This window comes from Polypterus senegalus, chromosome 12 (assembly GCF_016835505.1).
Source record: "Polypterus senegalus isolate Bchr_013 chromosome 12, ASM1683550v1, whole genome shotgun sequence".
Lineage (NCBI taxonomy): Eukaryota > Metazoa > Chordata > Cladistia > Polypteriformes > Polypteridae > Polypterus > Polypterus senegalus.
In genome coordinates, this window is record NC_053165.1 from 71,504,380 (window position 1) to 71,528,799 (window position 24,420).

Genomic DNA, 24,420 nt, shown 5'->3' on the forward strand with positions numbered 1-24,420 from the left:
TGCATCATTCAGAGTGTTAGACTGACAAATGGCATTCTTAGCTGAACTTTTTTTTTTTTGTTAATAACAAGAAGCAGTAGATGTGTTGAGTCCCAATTCCGTGTGTGAAATACCTCCACTGAAGTGGAGCTCTAGACTTGAGCCAGCTACGCTTATTTTGTTGGAGTGGAACATTGTTTTGTCTTGGTACGCACCCAGCACTGTTTTCCAGGACTAAGACGCTTGTAAACCAAAGCTAAATGTTCATACATTTTATTAGGAGTATCCCAAATAATGTGTGTAAAGAGGGTCGCATGGAATCTGTCCCATTGACATGTTGTTTAGTTAATTAGGCAATATGTAGTACTTGTTTCTTTAAAAAAAAGTGCTGTATGACACACAGCAACTAGTAATAAAAACATAAATCTTCAGAAAGAAGTCTTATTATTTACTAGTCCTCCATTTCAAATTCATCTTCATCTTTTCTTTTTCCAATTAAGAGTGTGAGCTTCGGCATTTTAAACAAACTTGCTGTCCAAACTCCGTGTCCATTTTAAAGGACAAAATAAATGTCTGAATTAGTAGCTTTTCTTGCCATTTGTCTGTTGGCAGAGGACGACTATTCCGATTACTTTGTCAAATGGATTACTCCACTTTCTTTAACCAAAAGACTAAAATACCAATCACCTCTCGTTCACTGATAAAACAAGCCTCCATTCGCTGCTGTTTTACACTGCAGGACGTTTGCTGCAATAGACAAAAAGCAGGCACCCCGGTGGTATTACCTCACATACAGGAACACTGCAACCAAATTACAATAAAGCTTAGAAAAGCAGGGGCTGAAAATATCTGTTTGGGTGAACCTTCTTTTTACAGGTCTTGTGCATTAGTGAAAATCGTCCAATTCTGATTTATTGGAGCATCCCCAGTTCCTGGATAAAATGTTTATCATAGGTGGCATTTTCATAAAGCAGGCACGTTTGGATTATTTCATGAAATAACTGTATAAACCCCCAGTAATCTGTATATCTGTGAAAGTGGTAAGATGTAATGTTATTAACATATGTGCACTTATTTCTCTTTCTTTATAGCCTCGCTACTACCCCACTGAAGATGTCCCACGCAAGCTGCTGAGCCATGGCAAGAAGCCATTTTGCCAGCACAAGAGAAACCTGCGGTCTTCTATAACCCCCGGTACAATTCTCATTCTTCTTACAGGAAGACACAGAGGCAAGGTAATTTCCATTGAAAGTGTTAGAATAATGTTGATACATTTGTTCATGGAGTTTTTGATGTGGCAAGTATGTCAAATGTTAATCTAATAGGATGTGTGTTTTTTTTTTTTCTTTAATCATTTAGTTGTATAATTTTCACTTATACAGATGCATGCTGGATACTATGCATATAGTAGTAATGTTGAATATTTATGAAATTGCACTGCATAGATAATGCTGTTTTGATTCAGTCTAATCAAACAAAGGATTGCTTTCACCATGAAATTGCAAAGCTGTTTTGACTTTGAAAAATAAGATTTATGATTTGAGGTCCAGTTTTAGGCAGTTGAACGCAGTATAACTGGACCATTCATGCATACTAGTAAATTCTTTGGTTGTAAAGGGAGGTAGAGTAAGGAAATTGTCCTTTTGTATAAACGTTTAATGGGACCAGTTGATTAGAAATGCACAAGTTTAATGTACAGTATAACCATTTATTAATGAAATGTATTATGTTCTAAGTGTGTTTTTAGTTGCATAAGTAAATCCTAAACAGTGGTGTTTTTATTTTTCATTATTTACATGTTTTACTGGTATTTTTGTAATCTTATTGGAAAAGGCTGATGAACACTAGCTTTATGCCTGCTTCACATGCTTCTTTCTACTACATGTTACATTGTGAAAGTTATGAAGTTAATTGGTGGATCTTGCTGTGGAATTCACTGTGGTTATTACAGTTGAAGTCAAATGTACTGTTAGCATTGCTACATGTTGCTGCAGCAGTTGAGAATGACTAAGGTAATTCAGTGGAGGATACGTTTAAAGCTGAAAGTTTTGCTGAGTGCTAATAAAAGGAAGGATGGTCACCTAGAATGACTATCGTAATGAAAAGTTTCGATATGCTACTACCAGAACTTTTAAGGCTTTGGCTTTTCTGATTTCTCAAGTCCAGTCTTTTATAGTGAAAAAATAGCTGCTTTTGTTTTAAAGCCTGTGATTGGACATTTGCTACCTTGCAAAATAAGCACTTTGTGTGTTCATTGGGAAAATAATGCTTCCTTTGCTGGGTACCTTCAGACCAGGAAAAGCATTCTTTTCATGATATATTTGACTAACTGTAAATGAACTTGTTTTACAAAGTTTGGTTTTAGATTATAATAGATGATTATCCTGTATGAAGACAAATTTATTTGGGGGAAAAAAGAAAAAATATTTGTTAATATATAAATGTCATTATTCTTTCATTATTATTATTATTATTTTGTAAAGTGAATTATTATAATATGGTTAATGTTTATATGTGCATACATACACTCACACACACTCAAACTCTCCTATGCCTGTAGAGTGGCTCTTACAGACTCCACTATTATCAAACCATTGTGAAACTAATGTTCTAAAGAAGCAGAGGGTTAGTTTATTTGGGTGTTTTTGTTTATATGGGTTAAATAGAAAGTTCCACATGAAATGATATTTAAATATTACATTTTTCTCAGGGATTGGGTGTGGTGATTGACCTTAGTACTTCATTAATACCAATTTGCAGAATTTTCTTAGTTTTGCCAAAAAACAAATGTATGAAAATTGATTAAGAATAAACTGAGGCTTGACTGCGTAAACATTTAAGAGATGTGATGGGAACGTATACTTGATCTACGTAAAGCTCATAGAATATGAGTGCCTTTGTCCAGTTGTATACATATACAAAGTATGCTGGTTAACTAACAGCCGTGCTGTGTAAAAATTGCTTAGTCTTAAAGAATCGCTTTTATGATTATTGATTTGAGTTTTGATGGATTTTTGCTTTGAATATGGTTTACATCGCATATTTTCTATTTTCTTTAGAGGGTGGTTTTCCTGAAACAACTCCAAAGTGGCCTCCTGCTAGTCACTGGTAAGTTAGCATTTATTTGAAAATCTGAACACATGGCCAATCAGTAAAGACAAGGTCATAATCTTGATTATTTAAATGTATTCTACAGTTCTTAAGTTTGGGGTTCAGCAAATTGGTTACCATTCGCTAACCTTAAAACCTCTGAATTGATTCAAGTGAATTGTGTGGTGTCAATGTAATCTGAGGCTTGTATTGTAAAATGCTTTTCAGGTCCTCTGGCTCTAAACAGAGTGCCGTTGCGCAGAGCTCACCAGAAGTTTGTTATTGCCACCAAAACAAAAATGGATATGTCTGGAATTAAAATTCCCAAGACGTTAACAGATTCCTACTTCAAGAAGAAAAAGCTTCGTAGACCAAGACATCAGGAAGGAGAGATTTTTGATACTGAAAAAGAGGTAAATATTAAGGTTTTTTCCATTTGGTGCCAAGTGTCAATCTCTGGTATTATATAATAGAAGGCTGATAAAGCCTTTCTGAAGTAGTTTTAAAATACACAAGTTTGGTGGTTCATGATGGAGTTTGAAGCCTGCAAAATAAATGTAGTCAATTAGTGGTATTTCTACTTAATTTCGACTTACTTTGTGAATTTCCCCTTGGGGTTAATAAAGTATCTTTCTAAATGATATATTTTAAGGTAAGGCTGGGCGATTAATCGAAAAGTAATCGAAATCGACATTCAAAACCTATAATGGATCAAATTTTTCCAGGTCGATTTCGATTGCTTTCCCTTTAAAAACATGACTGCGTGTGGAGTCACGTGACCCCGCTTCATGACGTTACGTTATTCCTCTGACATGTCGAGCATGGAGAGATTAAACACTGACACAACTGAGCAACAAGAGCAGCTTGTACCAAAGAAAAACGCAGTCTCCGTCATTTGGACACATTTTGGCTTCAGTAAGGATGACCTCGAACAAAATGAAGTCAGATGTAGACACTGTAGAAAAACAGTTTAGACGCCCAAAGGTAACACCGTCAATTTGTTTCAACACTTGAAGCACAATCACTTTACTGAATATGAACAGTGCATGGCTCAAAAAAAACAAAAAGAGACTGACAAGCGCCCAGCTACAAGTGTCTCCGCAAAGCAGATGTCGATATCACAAGTGTTCACAAATGCCTCAAAGTATGAGAAGAATTCAAGAAGATGGAAAGAAATAATTGACGCTATTTGTTTTTACATCGCAAAGGATATGACTCCCTTGGCTACAGTGGAGCGAAGCGGGTTTAAACACCTCGTTAAAACTCTCGACAGAAGATGCACTGTGCCATTGCGATCACATTTTTCTAAAACTGCGCTGCCAGACATGTACAAGACATGTTGTAAAAATGTAGCTGCTGAACTGAAAAATGTTCAACACTTTGCAGCCACATCTGATCTCTGGTCAAGTAGGACGATGGACCCATTCTTGAGCCTTACTTAGCACTACATTGACGACGATTGGAAGCTGCGCCAGAGATGCCTTGAGACAGCATATTTTCCAGCCGATCACACGGCAGATATGATTGCGCAAGGTCTGAAAGATATGCTTTCTGAATGGGACCCCGTGGAAGAAAAACTTTCAGCCATTACGACAGACAACAGTGCAGAGATGAGCAGCTATTTGGTGTCCCCCATGCTGGATAGTGAGGCAGATCCACTGGACTGGTGGAGGAAGCATCATGTACACTTTCCCACTCTAAGTAAGGTGTCTAAAAAGTATCTCTGCATACCAGCTACTAGCTCCCCATCACAGCGGGTTTTCAGTTCGGGCGGAAACATTGTTACATGCCTCAGGTCCTGCCTGAAACCTGAAAAGGTTAACATCCTCGTGTTTCTTAGTAAGAACTTAGAGTAAATTCATGTTCATATAGTGACACAACACCTCATGCCACAGTGTTTAGAGAGTTCTATTTTCATTACAACAATCTGTTTACATTGATAAATTGCACATTAAAATATTTGTTTACAGAAAATGCAAGAAATGCACTGTTTAAAATATTTACAGGATATGTGAGTTATTTTATTTAGAAGAGGTACGACTTTTAATAAGAAAAACATAGAAAACTTATTTTGTTTCCAAAAGTGCAAGTTATTTATTTTTACTTTTTTTATAAGAACAAAGTGACTGTTTGTTTTAGGCAATGTGTGCTTTAATTTCAGTTGTTCAACATTGATGTTCAATAAAGCAGATAGTGTGTTTCCTTCAATTATTTTAAAATCAAGTAATGCACCCTTCATTCAAAAATCTCTCACTTGTAATATGTGAGCATATTTACTGTGCAAAACTTGTCAGTGAACTATGAGGGCAAAAAAACAAACTAATCGTTCTTTAATCGTAATCGAGTTAAAATGTTCAATTAATCGAGATTTTGATTTTAGGCCAAATCGCCCAGCCCTATTTTAACGGCAGGGTGAAGGAGGTTGTTGAAACTAAATGTTTCAGTATTCCTTCCATTCCATCCTGCAATGACTCCTTTGCTTGACAACTTTAAGATGTTTGATATATTGACATTGAGGCCACGTCCAAAATATAAAAGTGTTAAGGTTTCCATTTTGCATTTTTCAATTGCAAAAAAAAAAGTTAATTTGCTTTTTTTGTTTTGTTTCCTGTAGAAGTACCAGATTACTGAGCAGCGGAAGATTGATCAGAAGACTGTTGATTCCATGGTTATGACTCAAATCAAGAAAGTCCCACAGTTGCGTGGTTACCTGAGATCCACGTTTTGCCTATCCAATGGTGTTTACCCACACAAACTTGTCTTCTAAAGCTGTTGTACAATATGACATATTAAAATGTGCATTTGACCTTGATTTGTGTAAAACGTGGTTCATGTTAAATTTTCTTGCAGTGGCTATTACTACCTTAAAGTTATTTAAGAGAGGTAAATGTTTGGTGCCTAGCACAGCAGCAATTTGGAGGTGGGTATGGTGACCGTTAATCAAGGGGTATGCCGTAAGTACATTGTTTGTTGTTGGTTCAAATGGGTCTCAAAAGAAAAATTTAAAACAGTAATTTTCTTAGAAAATGCACACAAAAACGCTTAAGTTGCAATCCCACACTAGGAGAGTAGTATTGATGTAGTCTGCACACACACTCTTGAACTTCGACTTAAATGCTGGTTGACAAGTTTAAGATGAAGATGTTGTTTTTCAGTACTGTGGCAAAAGAAAATACTCTCTTGGGTAAACTTTCTTTGTAATTGATGTCTAAAATGTAAAGAGTTGAAGTTTATCATTTTAGTTTGTGGAGAGTCTCACCCAATCCCCTTTAATATGAATGTTTTTCTTCTAAATTGTAAAACCGTTGTAGGTAATATTGTAGGTGTTCATTTGCATGCCTTTATTAAACACGGGTTTTTCAATGAAACTTAATGGTGGTGGTGTTAGGCTTCACTCTTTGCTATTGGTTCAGCTCTCTCATCACAAAACACCAAGTATGGCAGACCAGTGGTGTTCATCTTAACATGTACTAGAGACATCTGATCTAATTTGTTATATTCATACTACTTTATTCAATGACTTGCTAATTATGTTTAAAAGATATTCAATAGCATTTTTAATCAGGGTGTAGGGGTTTGGAAGATGTAATAATAAAAAAAATCACAGGAAATATCCAGTTGGATAGGTAGTACAAGTAAGGCTACCCCGGAGTTTGTTGTGCGAGTTTGGTCAAAACAGGGTGTGCACTTATTTCCTCTCTTCCCATCTCTGGTAATGTGTGAGCTGTCTAAATGAGCACCAAGATAAGGAGCTGTGGGAGCGCATCTTGATATGAACTCTATAAATTGGTAATGATTAGTTCTGATATATAAGCACAAATAATAAGCACTGTGGCAGTGTACATTTTACACAAGATTGGACACCAGAGGGTGGAGGATGGATCTGTACTCCCTTTAGCTCTTTAAAACTTGATAATTTCATTAGACTTAAAATGGGTGACACTACTTATTAGATCAAATGTACTTAATCATAACCCAGTTGAGTAGTGTGAGCTGTCTTGAAGAGCTCTGGTATTGATAGACTGCCATGTTGCTGAATTCTAATTCACTTAAATTGGGTGAGCCGCTTCAGGTTTTTGTTTGCAACTCTAAATCTTCATAGTTGATTTCCCCATTTGCAGTTTTTATTCTTGATGTCTTGACCTCATCAATTTTGGATTGACTACTCTGTGGTAGTATGTGTGGCTGTTTTGTTAGTCTTGTTAAACCCACTCTAGGAAACTTGCGTAAACGCATTAACTTTTGCCCCCTTTTTTTTTTTTTCCCAAACCTAATTACATTAGTCTTTCAATGGTTGTTGCAACCCCCGAGTAGGTGCAGTGCCCAGTACCACTACCTCTGGTCAGTAGTAGATGTTTAATGAATTATGATGAATTGGTTTAGGAGGTCAAGCCATGGACCTGGAACTGGAGGATTAAAAAGCTAAGATTGTAGAAGAAATAATGAGCAGGATTTTGAACTGACAAGACCGTTCCATTCAGAGATTTTGGTTGAATAGTCTGACAAAATGGTTGTGTGACTGTGGATTGTGTTGGGATTCTCTGTAAAGCAAGGAGTACTGTGGGTGGGGAATGCAGCTTGAGTGCCCCACTTGGAAATGCAGTGTGGATTCCCTGCTAAGAGTTTGAATTCAGAAATTGGTGTTAACTGGTGTCTTTGGCCACATCCCCATAGCACACATTCACCTAACCCTTAGCTACCTCGTGACTCCTGGTGTCCCGAGTTCAAGTCAGCTGGGTTTTTGAATGTTCTGCTGCTGTCATCCTGGATTTTCTCTCGTCCTACAGTTTATCTCTGAATCAGTTCTTATGTCTAATTGTGCAAAGAAATACTGTGGTGAGATTGACCAAGTTGGAGTAAGTGGGTATGAGGGTGGGGGGCAGTTGATATTAACTACCCTCATGGGTAAATACCTTACTCGGTAGCGGTCTGGCTGCAATACTGTTCAGATGTCCTCTATTCCCATCTTTCTGCAGGACTCCTTGAAAGGGTAGTAAATGAGATGCTGTCTCTCTGTCGGTCACCTTGTGGGTCTGAATCCTTTCTGTGCTCCTCTGCAGCGGTTTTCTACTATTCAGATATTTAAACATTATTTAAGGTCAAATGACTAACTTGGTTGTCCAAAATGATACGGTATCTAGAAGTAATGAGCTGTAAAGGGAAATGGACCTAGCCAAAGGTAAGTTCAGAAATTTAAGTCCTCTTGTAATCATTCTGTCAACATCCATTACCCAGCAGCTACCCATTAAATACTTCGGAATTTGGAAATGGCTTGTTTGGGTATAACTCCAAAACAGCAGGTGGTCTGACCATCTCAGTTGGTTACAATGATGGTTTTGCGAGGTATGCTTGCTGGCTTCTTTTGTGTTAAGGCGGCTCAATGTGAGGAACCGGCTTAATTAAACATGCTAGTTTAAATGAGTTGAGACTTGAGTTTATGAACAGTTTTCTGTCTTCTAATTTGAGGCGCGTGCCTGTTTCAGTACTGTGCCTGTCCCATTGGTATTGCAACCTGGAGAAAGCAACACCAGCTCAACCGGACAAAGATGGACTTATTGTCCCAGCTCACCCGTTTACTCAGCATCCCATCTTTGTTCAGCTTGGTTTATTTCAGTTAAATCCCACCACACCTGTATACAGTTGAGCAGCTATACTTGAGGGTCCACATTGCTGATTCACGCTTTACAGCACCCTCAAGAACAGATCATATCTGAGGGTATGTAGCAACTCCTGGTCTAGACTTTAGTCTTGACAAGTGCAGAATGCTGCCAGGAGTACCGGCATGTGTCACCAAGTCGCTGCAGATAATTCACAATGTAGCAACGCGTCTGATGTTCAGCCAGCAGAGATGGGCACCCATCTCCTCTATTCAGCTCACAGTGTTGGCTCACAGTGTAAATTCCTGATGGTCACCTGCAGAGCAGTCAACTGGTCAGCATCTGTATTGGTGACAATAGTTTATCTGTTCGGTTGAGGAGGCTGTTGCTTTGTATTTTGAATGGTGGAGCTACTGAGGTCTGCAACTGGACCCTTCTCATGTATGGAGGTGCTTGTGAGGCCTTTTCCTCTTTTTTTGGTCACTCGGGCCTACTACGGACTGGCATCAGGTGATGCTACCTCTGCGTGGCATCATATCACTTGTATCTCCTAGCTGGTGCAATGAGCTGCCCTTCTTTGTTCCAACTTCTGGCTCCCTCAGTTTGTTTATAGAGTAGCTCTGTCAGTTTTTTTGTAGCTGATGAAGGGTTTCTTAAGATTTTGTAACATGAGAAATGGTGACTTGCTTGTATTTTTTTTCTGAACTCTTCCACCTCGACCAGAAGTACTTGTTACCCAACAGGACCACCCCCATTGCTGTTTACGCAGTTATAGATTTGATAAAAAGCGTCTGCTAAGCAAATAAATGGAAACACAAGTAGCAGCAGATAAGGGCTCGCAAAGTGGAATGACGTCATTTGAAACAAAGAATTAAACGAGCCCACAAAAGACCCAAGAAGAGTGCAGGGAGTGGCAGAAGTGACCAGCTATTAGAGAAGACGGCGCCATCGAGACTTGTTCGTCATGATGGCATCCGAATTCATTGAAGCGCTTTACTGAGCCGAGTAGACGGAGCTCTTCTCGGCGGCTACAATTGATTATTTCCCTGCTCCTGACTTAGACAAGGCTTATGCAGAAGCTGCCATTTCTTGTAGCAAAATGAAAAGAAAAGAGAAGAGCGAACCACCCGTCGACTGTACAAGACTGCCGAGCCAAGCGGCGGTGGAATGGGCGTGTGACGGGCGCGCGGCCGGGCCTCGCTACGTGCGTTCGTGCTGCTGCGTGCGCGCGCGCGTGTGCGTGTGTGTGTGTTTGTGTCACGGCCCAAGCCGCCCGTAGTCCAGCAGCTGCCCGAGAGCGTTCGGAGCGGAGGCTGTCGTGGATGCGCGAGCCGCCCGCGGGGGCCACAGAAATGGGCTCGGCGGCGGTGGACTCGTCCCAGTGGCTTTCCGTCAAGGAGGAGACCATTTTCCTGCACGATGGGCTCATACGAGTCACGGACTTGGCCGAGCTGCCCAGCGAGATCGGGGCGTCGGAGCCGGGGGACGCCGAGCAGGAGGTCAGTCAGTCAGTCAATGCGCGTGCAGCCGGGGACTGGAGTGGAGGGGAGAAGCCCGGGGGTGGAGGAGGACGCGGCGGCGGCAGCACCGGAGACGGGAGGCAAAAAGCTTTGGCGTGGCCGACCGGAGTGCAGTGTCATCGGGCCGGGGTGTCAGCCGGACAGTAATTCTGCAAGCCAGGCTTTGGCAAAGTAACAGGGGGTCTTTGTCTCGAGTGTAACCTTCGAGAACATCCGCAGCAGCCCGCCGAGAGCTTAACACGACCTGTCCGGGCGGCCGAGAGCTGTCATGTAGACACAGGCGTCTCCCCCCCACCCCGTCTCCCTGGAGCCTGCCGATGGATGCTGAGTGAGTGGGGTAATCTGACACTGGTGGTCATCTTCATAGGTGGGAGGTGGCAGGGACTTTTTCAGTTAAGTTGCATTTCGTTTTATCTGCGAGTCAGACTGATGAGCCGTCCTCAGCAGTGCATGGCAGGACCTGCACTTCCTAGCCAAGCAGATGGCAGGTTGGGTGGGCAGCAGGTGCCAACAAGTGTTGTTTGAGTCAATGTTAAGTACCCACCTAGTGGAGTGCTGTTCCTTCTCTGGTCTTCAGGACCACATGGATTCTACAAAAATGCATCCAAATGATTGGGGGATGTGGTTGCTGCAAAGTGGTGTTGCCAATTTGTCCCAAAGGTGATGTCCAGTGTAGGCCACCAAAGCCATGAAAATCTCATTTGGTGACCCTCGTGAGTTACACCCCCAGACATAGGACGAAACTGCCCCACTTAAGATCATCCTTGATCTTCTCCATGCAGCCGACTCTTCTTTACTCTTCATCTTCATCATGCCTGACCCGCGGCCCATTCAGTTAATTTTGGATCCATTGGCTGCCCTGCACATCTCAGTGGTAGGACACAATTTTTTGAAACACAGCTCTGCCGGTCAGAGAGCTGGAGTGCCGCAAGGGTCCTTATTCTGGCCGCTCCTCATTCTTATGTATCTTCTTCCCCTTGGTAACACATTTTGCCACCACAGTACGCATTTTCATCATTACGCCGAAAATATGCAGCTCTCTGTGTCCACCATATCTACTCTCTTTTCTTCACTGGATGATTTGATGTGACATTAATCACACGGGTGACAAGCAGCTCTCTCAGACTCGGTAGCAGTAAAACTCTCGAGGAGTTTCCCCGCTTCCCTTGGTAGTTGCGCAGAGCCAGGTGTGTCCCGTTTTACGGTTGGAGGCAACCCTGAGAGAATTTGGGACGGTGCACTGACTATCGCGCTTGTAAACCAATCCCATGATTCTCGTGAAGGTGGCGCTCAGAGTGGTAGGGGCAGAGCTATGATGCTCCCATGAACACTGTAAATTCTTTCAAACTGGTTTTCGTCCTCCTCAGTCCTAGCACTGAAACCACCCTGGTTTGGATCACCAATGACCCCCACTCTGCGTAGCCGACTCCGGTTTACGCTCCATTCTCATCCTGCTTTTGACATTAAATCGTTATGGAATGATGGGCTAGCGTTGGGGCTCATGGTGGTTTGCTTCTTGTCTCACTGATGGGCACAGTGTGTTCAAATACTGCCAGTCAAGGATTTGGTTTGCCATGGAGTAGCACAGGGGGGGTCAGTTCCTATTTATCATTTATCTTCCTTTCCTTGGTCACACTTCTCGGCACTACTGTATTCGTTGTCATTGTTATGCTGATGATACCCACGTAGCTCCACGTCTCCTGTACACCTTCTTGCGTTCTTCACCCCAGTACCGTTACTGCATGTGTCCGGATGACAAACAACTCTCTTCAACTTAAAATGAGTACAACCCGTGTGGATTTGCCATTTTCCCCTTGGTAGTCTCACACATCCAGGTGTATCTCATATCACAGCCAAGAAGAGTCGTGAAAACCACGGTAAAGGTTGGGCAGTCTGGTTTATTGAAGACAAAGCAAAAATACATTTGGGTTGCGATATAATGAACATAAAAAACGTGGTCAGTCTGGCCTTAAAATTATAAAGCAGGAAGCTCCTTCCACAAGGAAATCGGGGCCCAGAGTGAGACGCCTCTCTCCAGACACGCCTCCTTTTATCTGCGCCCGACGGGAAGGGGCGGAGCTTTCTCTGGGCTCCTCAGGCAGGGTTGTGAAAGTGCAGGTGGCAGAGAAGGGACGGTTAGCGACGGCACCTCCTCTCGGCTTGGGGTGGTATCACTTCCCTGGCTGAATCCTCCCCGGGCGCACATGGGTGACACATATTCGCATTGAAAATGAGTGGAAACGATTAAGACGGTTCACTGACTGTCACGTTTCTATAAACAAACAACGCCTCATGAAGGTGGCAGATATTTTTTGAGCTACAAAGTGCAGCGGTGCTCTCGTCAACCTGATCTGACAGACCGCAAACTTGAGAATGCGGTAAACTGACAGCAGCTGAAAAGTACCCAGAATGGTGTCATGTATGTGGAGAAAGAAAATAAACTACATAAAGTAATAAAATACAATAAATACATTTAAAAATAAAAATAGCCTGAGGCAAGGGCATTCGAAGATGTCGTCACAGGACGCGTGGTCAATACAATACAATTTATTATTATAGACCCCTAAATCTCACAAGGAGTGCTGCAATGGGCTTTAACAGACCCTGCCTCTTGACAGCCCCCCAGCCTTGACTCTCTAAGAAGACAACAAAAAAGTCCCCAAAAAAAAACCCTTGTAGGAAAAAAACTAGAAGAAACCTCAGGAAAGGCAGGTAGGTTGGGTGTGCTGTGGGTGTCAAAGAGAATGCGGTCCATACAGTACAATACACAGAACAGAACAAATCCTCAATACAAAAGTCAAAGTGAACTTTATTGTCATCTCAGCCATGTACAAGTACTGTATACAAATAGACGAAATTGCAAAGCTCAGGGTCCACAGTGTAACAACATGACATGCAAATAATAAATTAAAAATCGGGGTCTTTAGCCCCCTTTGTGGGAGTATAAACGAACAACATCAAGTTTTTGCATTCCCCCTTAGGGCTTCAAACACGTTTAGAATATGTATTAGAACTTTGAAAAGTGTGTGTGGGTTTTAATAATAAAAGAATGAAAAGATCACAGGCTTGGCACCTAAGGGCTGATGCCACTAATGTCCTTGGGGGAATCATTTCAACTTTATGCTAAGTTTGTCAGTATAGGCTTTAGCCTGCACCTTGGTTTTTTCCATCACCATGTACATTTAGCACATTAAATTGTGCTAAACATTACAAGGCATTAATGGACATCTAAGCAAGTACTTGTAGAAGTCTCCATCTCTTACTGTAGTTTTAAATTAATAAATGTAGTCAATAGATATTTAATATAATAAATAAATAATAGATAGAGAATAAAAATAAAAACTTTACAAGCAAAGAGCATAATTTAACAGTAGATGATGTCACATAATAGGGTTTGGATTGAACGATCTGAACGATACATTGGTGCAGGTGCTGTGTGTGCACCCCCTGTTGTTCGGTTTCGACAATTGTGTTGGAGGGAACGTAAGCTTGAAAGAAGTCATGATTCTTATCAGAAATGTGAATTGCAGGATATGTGTTTGAGGAAAGTGGCGTGTCACACTCCGTCAGTAAGTTAAGGGAGCGGTTGACAAAGAACCACAGGAGACGCGGATTTCAGTGCTCAAAACACCTGAATCAACACATCGGACTAACGACAACAGTAAAGCACTGACGAGGCTGCGCAGCTTTCGCCTTCAGACTGAACATCTAAACGGATAACCAATGAGTCTCATTGGAAACACAAATGCGCCGTGACAAACTAGCCGTATCGTTTTATCACGCAGTATGTGCATGGTAGTGCGATACTGGTCCTATAATTTTGACTTCCATGTCGATACCATCCTTCAAGTCTCGGAACTGGTACCAAAGCAAAAAACAAACCCACTTACCAGTCCCCATTGTGGCGAACTTCACAACAATACAAGCGGTATCCCGTGTTTCGAACCAGTTGGAGATGGTTGAGCCGCGGAATCTACATGAGATCGAAACACATACAGTCTAGCGCGTGTCGAAGAGCAGGTGTGTCTTCTGGTTTACTTGTGAAACACTGATAGCCCAGTGTAGTGCTGGGTGGTATGATCAAAATTCTATATCACGGTGTTTTTCAAAATTATACCAGTTTCACGATATTCAAAGGTATTTTTTTTCCATGCAGGAATGGATGTTAACCACATTTTCCACTGCAATTACTGCAGTAGACTGGCTAAGAATAACCTATTCCACTGTCATGAGAATTGTAGATTGTATAAAAAGACATTTTAATGTGCACACAAGTATTAACTCTTTGTGGGCTGAATATTGTTTTCCAAAAAACAATGGTTTCACTCAGAAATCAACATAAAACATCTGTTGCTGCATGCTGTGGCTTCCAGTTTGCCAAGAATGTGCGGCAGGCTTGCTGCCAGGCTGTCTTCACGTCATGGTTGCAGTGCATTACATTCTGGTTTCTACCTCTTATCATTATTAAGTGGCAGTCCTCCCTGGTGAACATTGTCAGTACCACTACTAGCTGGGGACTGATCAGCTGAAGCTGGAACCTCACATTCATTTTCAATCACTTGTATCAAAAACTGAGTCCAACAAGTCATAGTCCAGTTCAGAGATAACAGGCAAAACGTCATCCACAGAGTATTTTGCTTTACGCATTCACTTTGATCTCTTGCCAGATGTCGATGCCATTTTGCCGTTGTGTGCGCCTTGCTACACACAAGAGTGCAGGGAATCTTGGTCAAACCAATGAATCTAACTTTCCTTCTAGCAACGAGAGTCCAACTAAAATGTGACAGTTGGTTCTGTAACAGTTGACAGTCGATTACTATCGCCAACTCCTCCTTTTGACAAAAGTCGACATCAGCCCTGAACGAGTTAATGTGAACATCTGCTCCAGTCAGCCAGTCATTGCAATGCACAGTCTCCAGCTTCTATGCAAAAACTAATTCGCAACTTATCCCTAACACTCTCACAATAATGGTGGCTGAGGTCCCGGATGTGATTCAAATAGATCAGTAGCACCAAGACTGCATGGGTAAATGAAGCTAATGGATATTGTGAGGGTATTTTGGATAATTTGCTTCTTAGGTTTTGCATAGATGGTGGAGATTTGTGGTTTCCAACCTTGGGTTTAGGAGTTCCTCAAAACATGACTTCAGCCTCTTAAGTTGAAGTCAAGATTTCCCTCATCCTGAACAATACCCCAACTTACTCGTGCTAAATCATCAAAATGTTTGCCAAGACCTCTCCAAGGCCATAGAAAAGCCATTCTCCACAATCTACACGTGGGCTCGTTTCTGCCGCTGACACCTTTTTAGCCTCTTCGTACTCCCGCAATCAAATATGCAGAACCTTCAGCTTTTATTATATGGAAGACTTCTTTAGTCAAGGTGACAGCTGCCTTGACCAATGGCTACAACTAACAGGTCCCTAGGGTTGCCACCAAGACGATTCACCAACCACCTTTTACCAAATGTCCCTTTATTAGTGTACTAGCTGTACCCCATGGCTGTGCCCACATAGTAATGAAACAGGACAAACTTTAAAAATCAATAGACGTTGGCACTCTATCTGATTGTGTTCAGCTCTGACGGGAGAGCGTTCCCCACCTGGGGAGAAAAGAACAGGGCCGTGATATCTCTGGCAATCGGCAGCTTTATTAATACAGGTTTGCATGGCCCCAGGCGGAGTGGTGGCTCTGAGGCTAGGGATCTGCACTGGCAATCGGAAGGTTGCCGGTTCCAATCCCGTAAATGCAAAAAGGGACTCTTCTCTGTTGGGCCGTTGAGCAATGCCCTTAACCTGCAATTGCTGAGTGCTTTGAGTAGTAAGAAAAGCGCTATATAAATGCAAAGAATTATTATTATTATTATTATAAAGTGATAGTTTTCAAGGGGGTGGCACTACTGAAGTGAAGGAATCGCATTGCATGACAGTTGCAGTCAAAATACAGAACCTCTTTATTGAACACATTTTGCAAACAACGTATACTATAATTTTGACGACATATTTTCAACCATCCAAAGAGGCATTTAGACTTAGTAAAATATCCAGAGGTGCTTGTCAAAAGTTGTATTCTCCTCAACATGTCTTAGAAAAGGAATAGTCAATATTTTTTGTAAACTAACTACACTTTCTGTTAATGTTAACAATCTCTGTCCACTGACATGTTAAAGTGACTTTTTAAACAACTTTACCATCATTAAACTGCATAATATTTAAACTAATAAATAAAAAACTAATAAATAGTGCAACTTCCAGCAATAATACTATTACTTCAAGGCTTCAAGCCCAGGTACATTACACAGTATTCACCAAATAAAAATAAAATTAAACAAGTGCAACTTGGTGATAACATCTTTACCAAAATGAACCATCATTAAGGTCAGCTGCATTAATTTCTTCAAGCTAGGCCAGCAGGAATGCACGATGGACTGGCTGGCTGTCTTTGCGAGTCGGGTGCACAGAGGTGACCGTTGCAGTGAGACTTGTGTCATCGTAAGTGTTGGTCATCCCAGGCAAACGTTGCCATGGGTGCATCAGCTACAGGAATGTGTTCAGCACCACGATCAGCTGATCCCGGTGCCTCCCTTTTCGTTTTCAATCTCCATATCCAGATCACTTGCATCAAAGTCGGAGTCCGCCAAGTCAGAGTCCGACTGAGCTATAACATGCAAAAAGTCATCCATGGATTATTTTGATTTGAGCATTCACTTTGGGATCGCTCCACATGCCATTTTAGAAGGTGTTTGCTCTTCGCTACTCACGCACGCGGAGGGAATCAAGGTCAAATCAGCAAAGCTAAGTTTCCTTCTAGCAAAAGGGAATCGAAAAGCACTGCAACAACAAGATCACTGATCGCTATCAATCGCTAGCAAGACTGAGGCATCTGACAACGTGGGGGTTTCCGGCAACGTATCGTACTGCATCGCTTGGATTACTCGGCCCACAGAAACATTCGCTTACCACGCCATCTTGAAAATTTATATTTTACACAATTTTATATAAATTATCATCTGACGTTCGACATCGTAACTTTGAAAAATCTAAGTTAAACCATCGTAAGTAGGGGACTGCCGATACTGACTGATAATAGAGATAACAGAAAACTGATTATACACACATTCATTGTAAATTTCTTATTACTATGGTATGTTTTTACTAACAATACTTAAAATAGTAAATTTTAATAACTATTACATACTGTACCTATGGCTGTGTGAAGCCTGTGTCCAAACACTGGTACACGGCTCCTTTTTTCAGCAAAAGTTCTTCTGTGTCATCATATTCAACTTTATCGTCTGCTACAGCTTCAGTTTTGAAACGTTCTCTGTCCATTTTCACCAGTCAGTACCTCCACTAACACATGTACTCCGTTGCATACGTGTTTAGCGGTGTAGCAGTGAAAAAGGTCCCCCCTTAAACAGTTTCCTGCTACGCCATGTTCTGAACGTTGTTTAGGCCATTTCAACCGGTGTAACGGTATAAGAAAAATCCATATCATAACGAAAATAAAAAACGGTTTTCAGTATGAACCGGTATACAGTAATATGGTAAAGTTTGGGAAGCCCTCTTAATTCTTTGGATTTTTGTTTCTCATTGGCTGAGCTTTCAAAGTAGCAACTTCCTTTTAATATCTAACATGCTTTATGGAAACAGTAGTATTTCAGCAGTGACATTACGTTTACTCAAAAACGGATACTCAAAAACATTCATTAATCGAAGCTTACACAGAAGATGCCAAAAAACTCGGCAAACAATCGACATGAATCAGAACCCCCACCCCACCTGGCACTCACTTCCTTATCACCACAAGGTGTTGGCACGCATCCTGGCCAAGTCAGGCGTCAGAATAGCACACAAACCCACAAACAATCTGCGAACGGTCCTCTTTAATGCTAAAAGCAAGAAATCGACAGCAGAAACACGAAACGCAGTTTATAGCATTCCATGCAGTTAATGCCCAGCGGTATACATAGGACACATGTCAAAAAGAATCGCAACACGTATACATGAACATCGCAACACCGTCAGAAGAAAGGACTCACGATCACTGATCTATACGCATACTAAATCTACAGGACATCCATTTAACTAGGACAATGTACAAGTAAGATTTAAAGCCAGCACTAAAAGTGCCAGAGAGCTGGCTGAATCTTGGCTATCAAACAAAAATGCCATCAACAGACATTTGGACATAAATCCAGCATATGCATACTTAACAAGAACATGTTCATAATAAATAAAACTTTACAACCAATACCCACCTTCCTAATCACACTGACTTAGCCCCCCACCTGCCCAGCCCCCACGTAATTTTTTCTATATATTACCTTTGATTCTTGTAAGTCTAATCATTGTCCTCTGATGAAGGCTCCTGGCAGGGGCTGAAAGCTCAGGAATAAAAACTACTTTATGGTACGTGATTCATTTTCTCCCTTTGTGGATCTCCAGCTGCAAATATACAAACCATATCACAGACCTTCTCTTCTATATATATGTATGTAGATACAAGCTGTGTAAGCCCATGCAGTAAAAAGTCTGGGCTCCTTAGAAACTATTGAAATCATCAGAAAAAAACTGAAACGCAGAGTTGGCGATTTTGTTTTGTGGACGTTCTCGTACCTCCTTGTCTATCAGTGGTTAAGCGGGTTTCTCTCTCCTCGGAGGTTTCACTTTGGCGATGGAGTCGCATTCTTTCAGCTTTATTCTTCCTTCTTCCGACTTGTTACCTTGGCACCGCCTTGCTGGCTCTTTGAGCCTCATGTTGTAGCCTCGCACTTCCGGGCCGGACAGACAGACAGACACACACACACACACACGCGTAGACGTTGATAGATAAGATATAGATACATGCACTAGCCTTCTCCCTTGGCTCTGCCTGTGTAGTACTAAAACAGGCCCGCGCGGCTCCCCACTCCTGACGTCGCACATCCTCCTCCCCTCGGACTGTAGCCTGTCTCTCAGATTAGCGTGAATGTATCGCTTATCAAGCTTGTCATATGTGATAATTAATTTTTTTTCCCCAAAACCTCCAACTGACCCAATTTTCATATCGTCGAAATAAATTGAATCAGGTGGTTGAGATTCTGGGCCGTACCTCCCGTTCCCTGCGGATAGCTGCACACTTTTACTTCTTTCTTTCTTTTATTTTTTTTGGCCTCAAATCACGTCAATCTGATTTTTTTTCTTCTTCTTCTAGAAGGTGCAGATCACACTGTGCATTTCATTTAGGCGTCCTGCACACTTAGTCGCCTATTACCGTATGCTTGGAGAGGCCCTAATTAGTTTAGAAGTTGTGAGTGTGGTAGGCCTGCCCCGTAAATCGAATTAGGTGAAGAACCTCAACTTTAATGCTTCTGTGTAAATGTGATTAGAGCAGGCACAGTTGTCAATGTCCGGCCCAGTAGGTGGCGCTGTTTACCAAGTCCATCCGTTCCTTGAGTGCAGACTGAAGTGTCTTTAAAATGGCAGGCTCCTCCACCTTGAAATCCGAGTGCGGGTCAGTAAATTTGGGGTTTCGAAACTGGCCCACCTGGAATGACTGCACGCCCTCTAGGGGTGATGAATCTCACACTTCTTGACTCTGCTGCGTCAGGCAGTTTCACTGTAGCCATTCTTGCACGTGTGCGTATTTGAGCCATTTGATATGAGAGACGCTGGGCCTCGGCTCGCCTTCTCACATGAAACATGGTGTGTTTTCAGCTCATTTCTGAAGGTGTTACAGAGTGCTGACAATCCAGCCGCTGACGGCCCATGGCCTGAAAGTGCAATCTGAGTTGGCATGGCTAATGCAGTCAGCCAGCATCGTGTTTCTAGCCATGGTGGTGTGCTGAATCAAAAATCTGAAGTGTGACATTACAGCGCAAGTGAAAACCGCCTCTTTAGCAAGCAATTGAGGAACGACTAAAGCGGGGTGTCTCGTATTGTCACCGGTGGCACATTACATGACATCTCGTCAGAGGGGACGACTGCAGTTGCTGGTCTCAATGCCTGCAGAAGATGAAACTGCAAATTGCAGGTTATGGCAGTTTACACAACTTTCCAGTGCAGCTCCACATTTTTAGAGCATCGCGATCTCGCCCGTGTTTCGGTGGAGACAATGCTGTGCTGTTGTTTTATCAATATAGTTTTGGTTCACCGTTCCAAAGTCTGTTGTACTGTGGACATCCTTAAGGACTCTACCATTTCTTTTACTTCTTTGATGGTCTGTATTGTCAAGCCAAGTCAAATTAGGGAGCCTGCACTGGTACAGCGCGTTGCTGCACCCACTAAACGACGAAACAACTCAGGATCCTGGTTTGCAACCCCACCCTCCGGAAATGACCCTTCTATCTGCCACTGCCAGGTGTGACGTGGGCGACCCCTTGGCTTGGTCCAGCCACTCGAGTCCCCAACAATGAGGATCTTACGAGCTGGATCACCCTTGGGGAAACGCGCCACATGGCCGTAGTGCCGTAACTGACGCTCCCTCACAATGCAGGTCATGTGCCTCACTCCATGAGCAACACAAAGTCAAACCAACAGGACCCAAGGATGTTCTGGAGAGACACACATGAAGGAGTCCAGTCTTCATCTCTGGTCACTGGATAGCGTTCATGTCTCGCAACCATATAGCAAGACAGGAAGCACCAGGACTCTAAAGACTTGGACCTTCGTCCTTTTGCAGATTTCAGGAGCGCTACACACTCCTTTCTAGTGACTTCATGACCCCCCATGCTCTCCCAATCCGTCAACTGACTTCATAGGAAGAGTCACCAGAGTCACAGGAATGTCACTGCCGAGGTCAGTAAACCTCTTGACGAGGTCAACACTCTCTCCGCAGACAGACACACTGCTGATGGCTGTGCCCAAGAGGTCATTAAAGGCCTGGCTCTTTGGTTTTTATCAGGACCCTCGCAAGCCCAGACACTCAGACTCCTCACTCAGTCTCTCGAGAACCTCGATCAGAGCCTCCATTGACTCCACAAAGATCACAGCATCGTCAGCAAAGTCAAGATCTGTGAATCTTTCTTCACCAACAGATGCCCCACAGCCACTGGACCCTACGACCTTCCCCAACACCCAGTCCATACCAGCATTGAACAGAGTAGGAGCAGAACACACCGCTGACGAACCCCAGAATCAACTGGGAAAAACGCAGAGGTCCTGCCTCCAGCACTCACAGTACCAGTGTACAGGCCAGACATGATATCCAGCAACCTCGAGGGGATCCCACGAACCATCAGGATGTCCCACAGGGCAGCTCGATCAACTGAGTCGAATGCTTTGCTAAAATCAACAAGGGCTGCAAAGAAACTCTGCCGATATTGTGTATTGTGCAAGTTTCTATTTCCATTGTGAAAGAAGATCACTGAAGCAGCGTTAAAGGGTTGGGGAGCTGTCCCCGTATAGTGTAGGAAAATGCAGTTTAAGTGATATGAGTTACAGACAACTGTAGACATCGGGGCAAAGACGTCTTTCTTGCGGACAAGATGGCGTATTTATGGAGGAGGGGATGGCGAAAAGGATGTCGGGAACAGCAGGGAATCCTGGGAGGTTTGTCATGTCATCAGGAAGGGACGATACGTGACTAAGGAATACGGAAGTGGCCCGGCCGTCTGAATGTGCGACTGGAGGTGAATTCATGGCGCTGGGCTCTTTTGTGGCTCGTTCTTCTTGTGATAGAACAGAGAGGTTGGTTAGTACCCTGGCAATTTTCTCCCCTGTCTTGCGGGTTCGCATGACACATCAGGTCCTTCGGCTGCCCCCTAGTCACGTGTGTGTGACACCATGTATCATCTCTATATTTCATTTATTTTTATTTATTTACTAGGGGGCTCTGCCCCCTGCTCGCGTTGCTCGCCCGCCCACCCCCCGGGTTTGGTTTGCATCGCTTCTCTGTGATCGTAAATTGTGGTTTCTTCAAAATTAAACTTGTTGTAGCTTTAATTGTTGTGGGACCACAGATTCTCATAGCGTATGGTCCATTATTGTGTAAGTCTACGTTCTGAGTGTTGAATGATGCGATTGTGAAAAGCTTATTGTAGATTCGGATATTTTGCCTGTAGTGTTTGTGGATTTCACTTTCACCAAACAACAAATCTTTTCATTCTGCCTCTTCATTGGGAGGCATCACTACTTCTCCCTGATGGCAACACGAATTAGACGATCTACAAGTCTCCGACTTCACAATATCTACATACTTCTGACATATCACCCATGTCCATATATTTGATCTCTTTTTGCAGTTCCGTTATTTCACTGAGTAATAATTTCCATTTGTTTGTGCTAATGTGATACTTACTTTCTTTTTTATGTGAGACTTTCGATTTTTACTACTTTCATAATCTCTAACCTGCTCTGCATGTGTATCGCGCCAACGTTTTTGAATGTCTTTATGAAGTCTTTTATTTCTGACCCCTACGAGGTTTTTAATTCCACTTGGTCCGAGCTGATTATTATTTCCTTATTTTCTGTATTTGCACATACATTTTTATTGTTCTTTTTTGCCTTCTTTTCTCTCCAACGATTTCGTGTCTCTTTTCGACATGCTGCTCTTTCTTCTTTGGTTAGTCGTTGACGTGCCATCTAGAACCTATAACATTTTTAAATGCTGGGAGCACTTGAAGTGTATCTGCCAAAAACATTCCAACAACTAAGAGGTTAGACATCCATGATGTTGTTTTAAATTGTTTGTAAGTAGGGCGTGACGTGCAAAAATCACTGTCTCACGGGTCTTGCTTCCAAAGGTTGTAATGTCTAATCTCGCATGACGTCAAAATGTCTTTTCGAGAAGGTCACGTCTCGACCCAACATTTTTTTATTATAATAGAGAGATTTGTTTTTTCTTAAGCTTATTATCAAGTACTTTGATCTTAACATTTTGTTTGAGAATGTCAGTCATTATCTAACCTGCTATATCCAGGGTCACGAGGGTCTGCTGAAGCCAGTCCCATCCAGCACAGGGCGCAAGGCAGGAACAAATCCCGGGCAGGGTGCCAGCCCACCACAGGGCACACACACCAAGCACAGTTTAGGATCGCCAATGCACCTCACCTGCATGTCTTTGGACTGTGGGAGGAAACCCAGGCAGACACGGGGAGAACATGCAAACTCCACGCAGGGAGGACCTGGGATGCAAACCCAGGTCTCCTTACTGCAAGGCAGCGGTGTTACCCACTGTGTCACCGTCCCACCCTGTTTGAGAATGTGCCATTAGAAATAAATGTTGTGCTTTTATGATGAAAACTTCGCCTATCAGCTTGGCAGTGTCTGGAAGGCCAAACCAGTCGATCGCATTCATCCATTTGGTCTCCACTGCCCAACCTTGTTTTATCACAGTCACCATCTTGTGATTCTCTTTTGCCCAGTCACAGCCTTGTCATTTGTAGTTGACGATCATGTGATTTGGAATGAAGAGTTAAGTGTGGGTGGCACCTCCCGGTATCGAGTTTGCATGTTCCTTCTTTGTCTGTGTGGATGCACTGATTTCCTCCAACAGTCCAAAGACATGCAGGTTGGGTGGATTGGTGCCCCATGTGTGGTTGGCATGTGTGTCTTCACCCTCTCCAGGGTTTGTTCCTGCCCTGTCCCCTATGTTGGCTGAGATAGGCTCCATTCACCCCACCTGTGACCCTGTTCAAGGCTAAGTGGCCTGGACTACGACTGACTGACCGACCCACAAAGCGATGCAGGCCTCTTCAGAGGGTTGACAATTCAGTGTCGTGTCTCACCTCACAGATGGCCTGCTGTATTCTTTGCAGAGCTCTGACTTTCCAGCTGTTATCTTGTGCTCACTGGTGAGGCATCGTGAGAGAGCAGGGTGAACGGGAAGAGCCTGATAACGGCGCCTATCATCCTCGGCCAGCCTCTAGAGATATGGGGGATGTGGGCGATTGGCTGTACCCGCTTGCTCAAACTTCACACCGGCCCTGACAGCAGAAGGACTGGGGTGCCCGGTTCTCCTCTTGGCTCCTCATATGACCGCTGCCTGTCACCTGACCCTGACAACTGGGAAGCTCTTTCCAAATCAGATGTCATCTATTATTCACGGAGGGCCCTTATTCGTTTTCCTAGATGGTGCTTGAAAGTGCCTAATGGTGTCTGCAGCGCTCAGATATTTGGAAAGGAACAGACAGTTTTATGACTGTGGAGGAAGGAAGGTGTAGCAGCCTTTTGTGAACCCTCTGGATCCATTTTTAAGGGGCAGCTTTGGGTACAAGGCAGAGCCCACCCACCCACTCACTCTCTTACCCTGCGTT

At 42.8% G+C, this 24,420-nt stretch overlaps 2 protein-coding genes across 2 annotated transcripts in view; both read left to right on the top strand.

Annotated features, from left to right (window-relative positions):
* The window catches only part of rpl6 (ribosomal protein L6), a 21,755-nt gene extending 15,874 nt beyond the window's left edge, over positions 1-5,881 (top strand). The window contains exons 3-6 of the mRNA XM_039772205.1: positions 1,070-1,214; positions 3,039-3,087; positions 3,298-3,482; positions 5,684-5,881. Of these exons, the coding sequence (XP_039628139.1) occupies positions 1,070-1,214; positions 3,039-3,087; positions 3,298-3,482; positions 5,684-5,836 (532 nt within the window). The 3' untranslated portion in view covers positions 5,837-5,881. The remainder of the gene's footprint in view (positions 1-1,069; positions 1,215-3,038; positions 3,088-3,297; positions 3,483-5,683) is intronic.
* Positions 5,882-9,918: 4,037 nt separating this feature from the next.
* Positions 9,919-24,420, top strand: part of LOC120540493 (probable E3 ubiquitin-protein ligase HECTD4) — a 104,485-nt gene continuing 89,983 nt past the window's right edge. The window contains exon 1 of the mRNA XM_039771332.1: positions 9,919-10,165. Within this exon, the coding sequence (XP_039627266.1) occupies positions 9,989-10,165 (177 nt within the window). The 5' untranslated portion in view covers positions 9,919-9,988. The remainder of the gene's footprint in view (positions 10,166-24,420) is intronic.